The sequence below is a fragment of the Scomber japonicus genome, chromosome 5 (assembly GCF_027409825.1).
Source record: "Scomber japonicus isolate fScoJap1 chromosome 5, fScoJap1.pri, whole genome shotgun sequence".
NCBI lineage: Eukaryota > Metazoa > Chordata > Actinopteri > Scombriformes > Scombridae > Scomber > Scomber japonicus.
The window spans coordinates 25,007,517-25,020,501 of record NC_070582.1 but is presented as its reverse complement, the minus strand read 5'-3'; the positions used below and the strand labels follow the sequence as shown (position 1 = coordinate 25,020,501).

Here is a 12,985-nt window from a genome sequence, read left to right as displayed (position 1 = left end):
CATGGAAATGCACAGTATATACACATGAGATCATGTCTCTCAAAGGATGCAAATTTACACTAAACTGATCTGTGTTGACTATGGAAACCTCCTGACTGAACACATGATATTTTTTAATTACAGTCAGCAAAGCAATGCAGCTGCTGCTACATGGAAACACATGGGAAGGTCAAATTAAAGATGAGCAATCACTCTACCAGATTCTTCCCACTTGTCTGTGTGTCTCTCGGAGTGGAAAAAAAGTGGTCAGCACCGCCTTGATATTTGATTTTCCACATACCAATTCGCTAGAAAATCATACGCAGTTGCAGCAGTGGTGTCAAGTGCAAGCTACTATAATCTGTCTCTGTGTCTTCCCTACAATGCTGCTGTCAACTCTTATCTCATGGAGCTCAGGAACATCCTTTTTTTTAAAACTGACAACAATGTGTTTTAAAAGGGCCTCATGAGCAACATAGGTCATACAGATTTTCAAGGAGAGCTGGGAGATTATTAAATTTGAGCAAAAACATGAATAAAGTTGCACAAGTTTTACCTGCCAACTGCTAAAAGCCCATGGGCAGCTGTTTGACTTGAGAGCATGTACACTATGTACTCTAAAGAGCAATCATCATCAGTTGTTGTCAGTGTGGTATGTTGTTGGGATTCATAAGAAACAAATGAACCACAGATCACTCCTAGGCACAAGCAGAGCAGACATGGTAAAAATATCACCATACCCTGCAGAGACGGATCACTATTTGCAGCTCGATACAGTCAAGAACATTATGTGCAGATTGACTGTGTGGCACACTAAAAGTTCAACTTGAGTTAATGAGGGTACAAAAGAAAGGAGTGGATCTCCTTATTGAGTGGCCTATATAAAGAGGGAGGGGGTTAGATCAGACACCCTCTGAGCTGGATACACCATGCTGGATTTCCATTTGCCAAATCCTCTCACACAGATCCATTTTGTTCTCATAACCCTCTCCCTTTGTATATAGCCAGAAACAAGGCCATCAATGCCTCACACATTGCAGCCAGAGTTACTGGAATATTAATGGCAGTTTTTTTTCTAGCAAAGATTTTGATTTGGCTCATAAGATGTATTATTTGCTACTAAAAGGATGTTCCTGATGTTACAAGTTTGTGTGTGTGTGCATCTCATTCCAGGCGTACCTTAAGTCTCCAGAGAGGATAGGTGGAGTCAGGGTCTCTGTTGAAGAACCTGGTTGTCTTTGTCCCCGCACTCAACAGATACTCTGCAGGCAGACCCTGTGTCTGTGAGATGTACCGGATCTGCAAGACAGAAGATGAAAAATGCATTTAAACTTTTTAAATCATATGCATGATTGGACCATAATCTTCATTTAATTGTGGAGCATCGGGACTCTTTCCTGCTGATGACAAAAAAAAAGGCTAAAACTTTAAGATGAATGTTCTTATGGCAGAGTGAAAATCTAGGGCGACGTTAACCACTCCAGACTTATCAGGCTGAACAATGCAAAGCACCCAGACCTCAGTGAAGAGTCTAAGACTGATTCGAGACTTGTAAATGAGACACTTTGCTAGGTTTTTTGGGCTTGTGAAAAATCAGACAAGCCTGTTTGGTGATGGAGCGCAACTTTCTCAAGGTTTTCCCGCTGAGCCTCATCTGACTGATAGAGAGAAGGGAACTCTGCAATGTCTTGCTCTGGAGCACAGGGGCTGTGCTAATTGGACAAGTGGCTCTGTGGCATCTGTTCAGATAAACAGGGAGGCTGCGCAAGAATCATCAGGAGCTGTCAGGGGGATTGGAGAACTACCCCACCCTCCAAAACACACTCATGAGCACACAACAGAGAGAGAACACACAAATGCACACGCATTAGCATAAGAGACATTCATTCATTCATGATCACAGATTTATGGGTGTGCTAGAACCCAAAGAGAGAGTCACAAGTTGCGTAGAGGTCAGGTGACAGTTTAAAGGGTCCAAGAAATCATGATGTGTTACCTGGTCGTACTCTGAAGCTCCAGGGTATAGGGGCCACCCCAGGAAGAGTTCAGCTATCACACAGCCAAGGGACCACATATCTATGGCTTCACAGAACGGCAGGCCCAGGATGATCTCGGGAGCCCTGAAGAGATAGAACCACATTGTATTTGTTAGAAATCAGGCAACAAAAAGACCAACAGGTGAGGGTTTGAACACTCACTTTCCTCTCACAGCGTTAAATGTATTAGACCATATGGTGCTGTAACGGTGCTCTTCTGTGACTAACTAAAACATTGAAAATTCAGGCATAACTATGACCTGACTACAATGACATGTACACTATCTGCGAAAGACTGAGAAGAGTTTATTTTCATATTTCATGCCAGGAGAGTCGCCCAGTGTGGTAAGAGCAGGTAAGATGACAAACTAATGAACACTGCACATGTACGTAGGAGTGAGCTGGAGACTGTTCACAAATTGTAGCATCGTTCCCAAAGCCATTGCGATTTAATTATACAACAACCGCATACAAATTAGGTTCACATTTTTGCACACAAACACACAGACGTTGGTTTATGATTGTTTTACCACACCAAGACAGAATTAAATGAATCTGCTATGTCTGAAGGCCTTTAGTGTTATGTTATCTTAACATTGATCAATCAATGCAGCCTTGAAAAAAAAGAGCTTGAGATTTATTTTCACTGATGTTGAGTATCATTCGTTTTGGCAGTTCCCAAGGTGCCACCTTATGGACAACTGATTGATGACCATGCAGGAGCACCAATCACTGAGCCCCATCTCTAGTACTGGGTAGAGGCAGAAGGGTATGTTTACGCAGTTTCACGGTCCACAGCCACAAAGCAATGTGGAAGCAATTACGCCATGAAAAATAAAACCAACATAAATATTCTCTAGAGCATGTGACAAGCTTCATCTGGACTTTTAGTAGGCTACATTTGAGTTAATAATGTTGGTGCTTAATTCTCACGTTGGCTTTTCCCAGTCGTATACACACACAAACACACACACACACACACACACACACACACACACACACACACACACACACACACACATACACACACATGCCAAGTGATACACAAAGAGACCATTTCAGTAGAAGAAAAAAGATAAATATCTATGATTGGATGAAAAAAAAGAAATATTGTTTCAATAATATGAGCAGCACTGCAGTCTCAAACAATTCCCAAATTTCATTCAACACGTTTTATGTCCTGTCAGAAAGACTAATACAGCTCTTGTGAGCACACGTCTCTGATGGGGCTTAAAATAACCACAGAGACAGCTACTCTGCTCTTTAACAATCCAAAGTACTTTCAAGACGTTCTTGGGCTGTCATCTCCATAGGGGGGACTTTTTGGTCAGATTGGTAAGATTTAGCCACTTAACTCCAAGACTGGTTTTGCATTGCAAAGTCTCCACTAAGAGAAAAAAATGCAGCGCTGCAGTCCTATCTGTAACTTCAATCTAGTCAGAAACTGCAGCCCCCCTTTATCAATTAATGACATATTAACAGCATGACGCAGAAGATCACAGAAGCATGAGGCTGATCTTGGAAAGTTTCTCGTTCACAGCCGAGTTCCCAACGCTGATTGCCGTGACCATGGTAACCATGATAATACCCCCTCCTCCCCACCCCACCCCCCTCAAGCTTAGGCGGGCTCTGGCAGTGTTTTGGTCATGGAGAGAGAAACGAGGGGGCCTGGTCTTGGACCCACTGGAACTGTAGGTACCAGGAAAATAGAGAATGTGGAAAACAGCATGGGGGGACGCTATAGTACTTTATCGGCCTGTAGGGGGGCTATGGGTGAGCGGTCCGAGGCCAGCTGGAGGCTTTGGAGGAGAATGAATGAACATACCTCACATACTTAAAAGCAAATTTCCAACTGTAGCCCACTGCTCCCTATTCACTGCAAACTGACGCTAGACAAAATGAAAAGAGGGCACAGGCCATTCATTGTACACTGAGATATGGCTAATATATAGAAGCGAGGGACAATAAGAGGACAGATGATGAGAGACTGCACAAGAAAAACAAAACAGGAACAAGAGGTAGGGAGCAAGAAAGGCAGAGACACAAATAAAGCAAATGAGGGGGAGAAGTGCTTTCGCTCGGTGAAGAGCTCCTGTCACAGAAGGTGGTTATTGGGGTCTGGAGGGCAGCACTGGAACAGACACCAAGACAACACTCTAGCAACAGTATCTTAGGGCACCATTACTCACCAATACAAAGACACCTTCACACACAATGAGCCAAGACGTCTATCAAGGAGCTGCCAAAGAGGCATAAAGGACCCTGCTAGGCGATTGCAAAGGAACAGTGAGGTCTACTGAAGGTATGAAAGAGAAGAGATGGACACCAAGACTTGGATCAGCGTCCTCCTCTAACTGCCTGTTAGACTGGCTGGTAGTTGGACAGCTGTGCACACACATGGACAGGTGCACCACCACACAGATAGATAGGCAATCATGCTAAAAAAGTGTGAGCCCCTTCTAGCAGTAGGTAGTAGTAGGAATGTTTTGGGGGGCAAGTCAAGTTTCAAATCTTCAGAAACTGTAGTAAAACACAAAACACTTTGTTTCATGACACAAACTACTTGACAAACAGAACAATATGCAGAATTTTATGAAGATTGAGCCCTATTTATACATTCAAATGAATTGTTTGTACTTTCACTCTTTGCTTATCACGCTGTCTGTGCGGAGGTTGATAACAGAAGTAGGCTGCACTCCATCATCATCACAGCAATGGTGTTTTCTGTTGTTTTTAGTTTTTTTTTTTTTTTACATGCAATATGTTTACGATATAATGAAACCAATATAGCAGCCCAGCAGTTCCGTGGCACGACTCACACATTCCTACACAAGAACACAAAAAAAATATACCCCCTTATTTGCATGAGTATGAGTTCTCCAAAAAAACCTCATTTGACAACCAAAAATATGCATGAGCCATTACGAGTTGCACAAAGTGGAGGCTTTTTCTCACAACACGAGGCTGTTTCTTTTTTTTTTTTTTTTTTGACTCAGCTGCGAGGAAATTCTCCCTATCAAAACGCGTTGTGGAGATGAAAGCCGCAGGAAACCCTTTCATCAGATGGTCCTCCAGATCACTCCGACTCCAACGGACACATGCACGCTCAGACCGCAGGACCTTCAACTTCCCGCTTTTTTTTTTGCCTGAGACACTGACTGACTTCAAACACCAATTTAAATCAAGTTAGGAAATTCATTCTGGCTGACAAACAAGCAACACTAAGCAAAACAACATTTCATTAAGGAGCAATTAGTTACTTGCTGTGTGTCGTGACCACACGGACTCTGACCTTCTGTGTGATGGTGAGATTTGCTATGTTGATGTTATGCTTGGATACATTTCAGCTTGAACCTTCCTAGGTTATGCTCCACTGCTCTACTTAAACTGTTCTCATGGCTCCTTTGCCTTCTCTGCCTGCTCTCACTGAAAGGCTCACTGGTTCAGTGAAAGACAGACATAGAGAGACAGAAGGAGAGAGAGAGAGAGAGAGAGAGAGACAAGGGAGAGAGAGAGAGAGAGAGAGAGAGAGAGAGAGAGAGAGAGAGAGAGAGAGAGAGAGAGAGAAGAGAGAGAGAGAGAGAGAGAGAGAGAGAACGACAAGGGAAGGGAGGAAGGAAGAAAGGGAGTAACATCGTTGTTCATGATATGAAACCACAAATGCAAATGTGCCCCTACCAATTCACTGCTGCCATTGCATGCAAAGCACCCCACAGCTGCTGCTGATGCAGGCCTTTCACTGTCAGTGATAAACAGCACACACATCGGTGCAGCTTACAAACCTTGCTCCTTTCCTGTCCTCCTTTCCTGCCCAAAATACTAAAACACGAGGGATTGACAATTCATGCAGATGTGACCTTCCATTTCAGGAACTTTCATTTAAGTTTTTTGACTGTTTGTTAAATAGAGTTCTGGAGCACTTTGAGACTTGACTAAAGCCCTTAAAGAGAAAAAGGCAGAACAGAGCAACTACTTAGTATGAGTCAAAACAAAACTGCAGTCTTTTAGTGTTTCTCTGGGACTCAAAGAGAGAAAAACTACAGTCTTGTTAAATGGTGGGCTTCAGAATTGAAGCGCTTGGATACACCATCTGAGCGTGCTACATTCAGCTGACACTGATAATTTATCACCCATTAAGCTGCACGCCACCTAGCTCATCTGCAGCTGGCATCAGACAGTGCATCTTGAAGGCGGGGGGGGGCGTTGTGAGTTACTTGGTGCAGACCATAGATGTCAGATACAGTACAGACGGTGTGCAAACCACTGGCCAGCCAGAGGCCTTTTCTGGATTTCAATGGGCCCCAACTGCATGAGAAGCCTCAGTGTTCGGGCTAGTGACTGTGACAGCACTGGCCCTTGACAAAAGAAAGAGGGAGGGTGGGATCGAGAGGAGAGAGAGAGAGAGAGAGAGGGTGAGGGTGAGGGAGAGTCTGCATGCTGACATCCTCCCAGCTGGCCTGGTCATTGATGAGCCCCAGTCCCCTTGGGAGCCAGAGATGGCACGACTCATGAATGGAGTCTTTCTTCTGCCACCCCAGCCCACCCCTGCACCTCAGCCCCTTCACCCACCCCCCTCTGCCAGCCCAGCCAACCCCTACACCTCACCCTTCACCATCCACCCCCTCCTTACCTCCCCTTTGCCAGCAAATCCCCCCTTTCAAACCCCTCAAACTAGGGCGCCGAGGCCAGGCTAGCACTCCCTCCCCGCTCGCCTGTCCACCCTCTGCTCTGTTGAACCGTGCTTGCGCTTGGCTGGCCTGCCAGCCCACACACGCACACACGCACACACCCACACACACACACATAAACACACATGCGGACATGCTCGCACAAACACACAGCTGACATCACGGGCTGTGTGCATGTCAGGATGTATCCATCAGGCTGACCTTCCCTTAGCTTGGCTCCAGACGGGAGACTGATGTATCCCTGGAACCCTGCAGCATTTACACACACATAAATGCACAATGACGCACACACACACACACACACACACACACACACATACACACACACACACACACGAACACACACACACACATACACACACACACACACACACACGGGTCAGCCAGTCTATGGTAATGGGTATGATCTCTTTCCTTTCCATTTCAAAGACTTTGTCATTGGCCCTAATGTAACTATGTTTTATTCAATAGTCAGGCAGGCAGTAATATGTGAAGAGCAGCATGTATACTAGAGGTAAATAAGATCTTATACTGGGGTATGTTGAGAGCACTGTTATGACACACTGCTAGATGGGGAGAGAGATAGGTGTCTGATGCTAACAGGAAAAAGCACTTCATGAGAAAAGAGTACGCCACCAACTTTTCTCCCTGCTATCTTTCACTCTCCATTCCCTTTCCTCCCTTGCTTTTGCCTCCTCCTCTCTCTCCATCCCACGCTTTGCCCTTGCCTAATGTAAAAGGCTCGGGTTGGTGCTGTGAATGACTCCCTTCCTCCCCTGGGGTATTCATCTACATATTTATGCCCTCAAAGGTTCCTCCACAGCCTCTTTGAAGACGCACCATAGAGAAACACTTTTCTAGATGTATTGCATGGTGGTCGCTGACTGTGAAATCAATGTTCAGAGTTACATCCCCTGCCGTGCACCTGTGGCTTGCAGGTACTCGACCCAACCCAAGACACAAATACACACATACACACACACACACACACACACACACACACACACACACACACACACTCCCCAACTGCTCCACCTGCTCTCATCACATCAGAAATTGCAGCATGATGCACAAGCCAGGCAGGGGATGCATTGATCATGCAAATGCACATTTATGTAGGCAGATACTATAGATGGCATTTGAATTTTGAGACCAAGGGCTCCAGGTGGTTAAGGGGTGGAGACGAGTGGAGAGGGGGAGGCTAGAGTCCTTGAGAAATGTTGTCTCACTCCCTTAGCAGGGGCGACATTCCTGTTGTTCAAGGTCCTGAAAACAGGCCTAACTCTCCCTTTTTCCCCCCTCGCTCTAAGAAAAACGCATAGTGAAAATGCTGACAAGGCTGGTACTGTTTTACCTGTTAAAGTATTAGTATTCCCCGTGGGTCGAACAATGCATTACAACCAGGCAAATGAAAGCATATGAGAGGAATAAAGCAGATACTGTGTTTCATACAGAGGGAGGGATTTTCATTGAAAGAATTATAGTCATTTTAAGCATGGGACTGTCACAAAGCTGTAGAAAGCTTTGATATGTCTAGACGTAACAGGGCAAGAATAGGGTAAATTGCAGACACTGTTCAACAGGAACCGTGATTAGAGACTCAAATGCATGCAGGCTAATGTAAAATATGGGTGGCAGCTGCATGTATGCTTGTGCAGGTTGAAGTGCTGATTCAACACAACCTGAGGCACAGTTTAGCTCAGCAGCTGAACAGGGAGTAAACTGTAACTGAGAGCTAACATACTGTAGATAGCACTCGTACATTCAGAGGTCTCACCATCTCACATTTAACTCCTCCCTCGTCATTAAGGCGTTTTATATAATCAAATATTCAGAGGGAAGCCAGCGACTCCTATCACTGTGACACACCTGGTATATGAAGCCCTGTTGTCACAAGTGTGGCATGGTAAATATTAGCACACACTGGATATGCCACATTCTCTCACATGGCATCACCCCGGCTGCTTTTTACACGACTATGTTCACAGCAGCATGAGATAACATATCTGATTCACTATTAGTTAATATAAAGCATTTTACTGCCCTGGCAATACATTTGCTCCTTCCTTCCCCCCTCAGAGAAGCGGTATAGTACCCTTTTCCACCTGCCCTCCCTCTTTCTTCTCCGTCTACTCTCAAAAGCTTCCATTAGCAACGCTAACATCTATAAAAAATAAACAATGAGCAGCTACACAGCAGCTCAGTTGTTCATTTAGACGTCTATGCAGTGCTTCATCATTCCCGGTTGGTAATTACCTCTTTCCTATGGTTATTATTATTCTCCAGCATGCGGCTGATCCTATCAGTAATACATCTCATTTCCACCTGGCGGGCTCTCCACAGCTCCCTGCAGTACCTGCTATACCCCCGACCCCCATCCCCTGGTGCAGGGGTCAAAGGGACAGACCTCCTCAAGCAGGGGGTGGAGGTGGAAGGTGCGGGGGGTGACAGAAAGGAGATGAGAGAGAGAATAAGAACAGGGTGGGGTGGGCGCTACAATAAAATATGGATGCTCTCTCAATCAACAGTCACCCACCTACACACATGCACACATATTCTGTCCCTTCTGCCTCTCCTGTCAAATGGAAGAGTGCTGGGAAGGATTTGTGATCAGTAAATGATGGGTATCTGTCATACGGCGATGCTCTCTGCACACACAGCCTGGAGAGAAGATGCAGGGGACGCCAAGAGGGAGCCTCAAGCCTCTCCAGCCCTATTAGGGTAGTGGACTGACAGTCAGAGAGTATTAGGCCAGTCTAGCAGCTACAGGCCAGACAATGACCCAAACCTCAGGCGTGTGCAGCTCTGCTGTCAGACTTGAGTCTCCATGAAAATCAGACTTCACTGGAATCTCTAAATAATGACTTGAAAATGGTATAATTGATATCAAATCCTGGCAGGAAGAAGTAGTATATCAACATAACAGGGACAAGTATCTTGGAAGGTATTAAATCAACGCTCCTCACCCTTCAGAGCGATGCCCTCGTCCTCTGTTAGTCACTACTCTCCACTGTCAACGAACTCAGAGGGAATATGTGGGTCAGACTGAGACCTCCCTAGCAGTGGGTGAAGCCAAACTAAAGGCAGAAACGCAGTCAGACGATAACACATTCTAACATGCAATCACTCAGTCAACCAGCTTTACCAGCTGGCAAGCCTGTCGGGATGGTTGAGAGGCTCACCAAAACAGACAGGAAAGCAGCGCAACGTTCAGCGAGACACGCTGTACGGACGGGTGCCGGCGGTCAGTCACGCAGATGAGATTGTGTTTCTGCTTGCGGCTGAGGGATACTTAAACTGAAGCCTTGATCACTTCAGCAAATTAGAGTGTACTAGGGATTCAGAGAGCTAGGCTTAAACCTTCCACTTGGCTCCATACGAGGTTGACATACAATCAAAAGAAAAGCCACACAATCTGTCCAGTGCAGGGCAAGCCATGGCCGGGCAGCCCAGAATCCAGAGCCTGAGTCAAAACTGCTGAATATATTTTATATCAGATCATAATATGCTATCACAGCCCTTCAGTTGAAAAACCCAGCATGACTGTTAAACTGCAAGCCAAACCAATCTCACTGTCATCTGCTTGCTTGAATGACTGTCTGTCTGTCTCCGTCTCTTGTGGTTTATCTGTATTTTCAGCTGTCTGTTTGATGGGCATTATTGTCATTTTATTGTCTAGTTTCCTCCAGCGGGTTGCTTTAGTCCAATACAGTCCATAGCGAGAAAATGCGAAAGCACTGCGTCGATATGCCCCATTCTGTTGATTTAGGGTGACTAAGACAGAGATCTAGCGAAACAGGGAAAGCGAAAGAAGAGGGCAAAGTCAATGTGGTTGGCTGTTGGAGCTGCACATACTGGATATGTGGTAAAACAACAGACAACGAAAATCCATTTGAAATGCGGCGCCTGAGAACATATATCTGGGAGCCACAGGGACGGCGTCCTAACAGTGTAATGACATACGTCTCCCTGCCATTCAATACACACAAACACACACGCCTGCATGCACAGTTTCAATCATAAACGCTGCTCTGGTTGACTAGTTCCTTATTTCTGGGGCAAGTGAAAGAGCACATGGGGGAGACATTTGCAAGGCAGACTGAAAAACCAGGGAGCCCCCCCCCCAGAAACCCCCTCCCTGCATGCGCTGACATACAGTACATGCGCTACATTTCTCTACCTCCACCCATCCCCCCCTTCACCCCTCCTTCTCTCTATCACTATCCCTTGTTTGACTACCCTCTTCCTTCCTCCCACCCAGTCGGGCAGTAATACCATCTCCTGCCTAATCAAATTCTGCTGTGTGTGACATGAATTCTCGGTGCCCAAGGCTGCGCTGCCTCATGACAAGCTACAGGGCCGCAGAGAGCTGTAACCAAAGCTCACACAGGTCCTATAGAGCAGCTCCCCATCTCTCTCTAAAATTTAACACAGGGAGAGGCCTCCTGGATATGATTCCCCAGGCTTTCTCCTTATTTCTATCTATCTGCCTGCCTGCCTGCCTCTCTGCTTGTCTCAGAGTCTGTCTGTCTGTCTCTGCACACTGCTGCTCTTTGTGGTGAATGTGTGTGTGTTGAGTCCCTGGAGTGCAGAAGGCACATGGTTAATTAGAGAGTGGATAGGACAGACTGACAGGCGATCCAGATTGTTAACCAGATGTGGTTAGATCTTAATCCAACACAATGACTGACCCCCATGTTCCACTGTCACAAAAAACAAAACAGCACACATGCATGGCAGCTATCGCATAAGCATGTATGAATATACACAACTTTCCTGCCCCCAACACACACACACGCATGCACACACACGTGTCATCAAGAGTGTCCTTCGGGAGAGGTAAAGTCTCTACCGATCATGAGCCTCCACGTCCCACTATCTGCCCCGGCATGCTGCCTGCCTGCTGTGCCCTCAGACACCCTTAACGCTGTTCGTCACGCTGCATTCTTCCCTGACAAGAATTAGAAATGTCATCACGTAGAGAAACAACAGCAGGATTATTAAGGCTTTATGGAAGAATTTGGACAAATGGGCCATTCCCTCATAGCATCATCAGAAGCTAGTCTTCCTGTTTAGGCAAAGGAAAGGAGACGGGGAGAATCGTGTGTGGTGTGCTTTTGGATTTGTAACTGAGAGCTACAGTTTCTCATGATCAGACTAGACATTGCCAAGTTATGGTACAGGGGTCTTGTGCTTATGTGAATGCGATGAATGTTTTCACACATATTCATCGATGGGTGCATGCATGACTTAATAAAACAGGAGTTGGATGATGCTTCTCGTGTTCACTAACAGTAAATTTCCACCGGAGCCACATATAAATCAGAAATAGGTGCACAATATGTAATTTAGCTTTTAATTACCTTTATTTGTGTTGTGTTTGCACAGCATGGTGAAATGCAGCTAGAACCAACTTCTTAGAGCAGGTAACGATAATAAGAGATGTCTTCAAAAACAATCAGTCACAATGACAGGTAATTAATTTGGCCAAGCAACAGTGCCCTGCAGTCATTTGTAAGTATAGTCACAGTTAATCACTTCTCAATGACAATACCTCTATATCGTTTTTTTCTTCCCTCTGTCATATAGAGAGTGATCATTTTCTCCCAGCCCCTATACGGTTCACCATGACAAACAATGAAGGCATGCTCAGCATTAAGTATGCCATACATTGCCTATTGAGGGAAAACAATTTCTGCACATCAACAATCAATATGGCGTTATCCTTGTCATGTAGCCATACTTGAAGATTCAATTATTATGGACAAAATGACATTGTTATTTTTTGCTGCTGTGGACTCACTCGAGGAGACAGCAAGCAGCTTTGATTCAATCTAAATAGTAATTTGAACAAAACTCATATTCTATCCTGGCCATCCCATTGTTACAGTATATCCAGCAATAAGCATAACAAGAAAATCTTAACTATGTTTACTGTATGTGTATGATTAGACATGGGAGTGACAGAAATGTAGTATCTTAATTAGTTTGCATTGTCAGTATCACTGTGGTGGACATACGAAAAATAAAATCAATGTAATATTAATATATGGACACATCACCTCTGATCAAGGCTTCAGCTACTGTAACGATTATTTGAATCATAGATTAATCCGATAATTACTTTTTTGATTATGCATTGAATTGTTTAGTCTATATAAAGTGTCAGGAAACAGTGCAACATGTGCGTCACAATTTCCCAAAGCCCTTACATTAAAAAAACAACCCTCTTTTTATTGCACATTGTGTTGATTTTACAAACAAGGAACATGTGGGTAATAA

At 44.9% G+C, this 12,985-nt stretch overlaps 1 protein-coding gene across 5 annotated transcripts in view; it reads right to left on the bottom strand.

Moving 5' to 3' along the window:
• The window catches only part of hipk2 (homeodomain interacting protein kinase 2), a 71,958-nt gene that overhangs the window by 20,092 nt on the left and 38,881 nt on the right, over positions 1-12,985 (bottom strand). For all 5 annotated transcript variants that reach the window (XM_053319774.1, XM_053319776.1, XM_053319775.1 and 2 more), the window contains exons 3-4: positions 1,976-2,099; positions 1,159-1,278 (exon numbers count right to left, since the gene is read on the bottom strand). In XM_053319774.1, the coding sequence (XP_053175749.1) occupies positions 1,159-1,278; positions 1,976-2,099 (244 nt within the window). The remainder of the gene's footprint in view (positions 1-1,158; positions 1,279-1,975; positions 2,100-12,985) is intronic.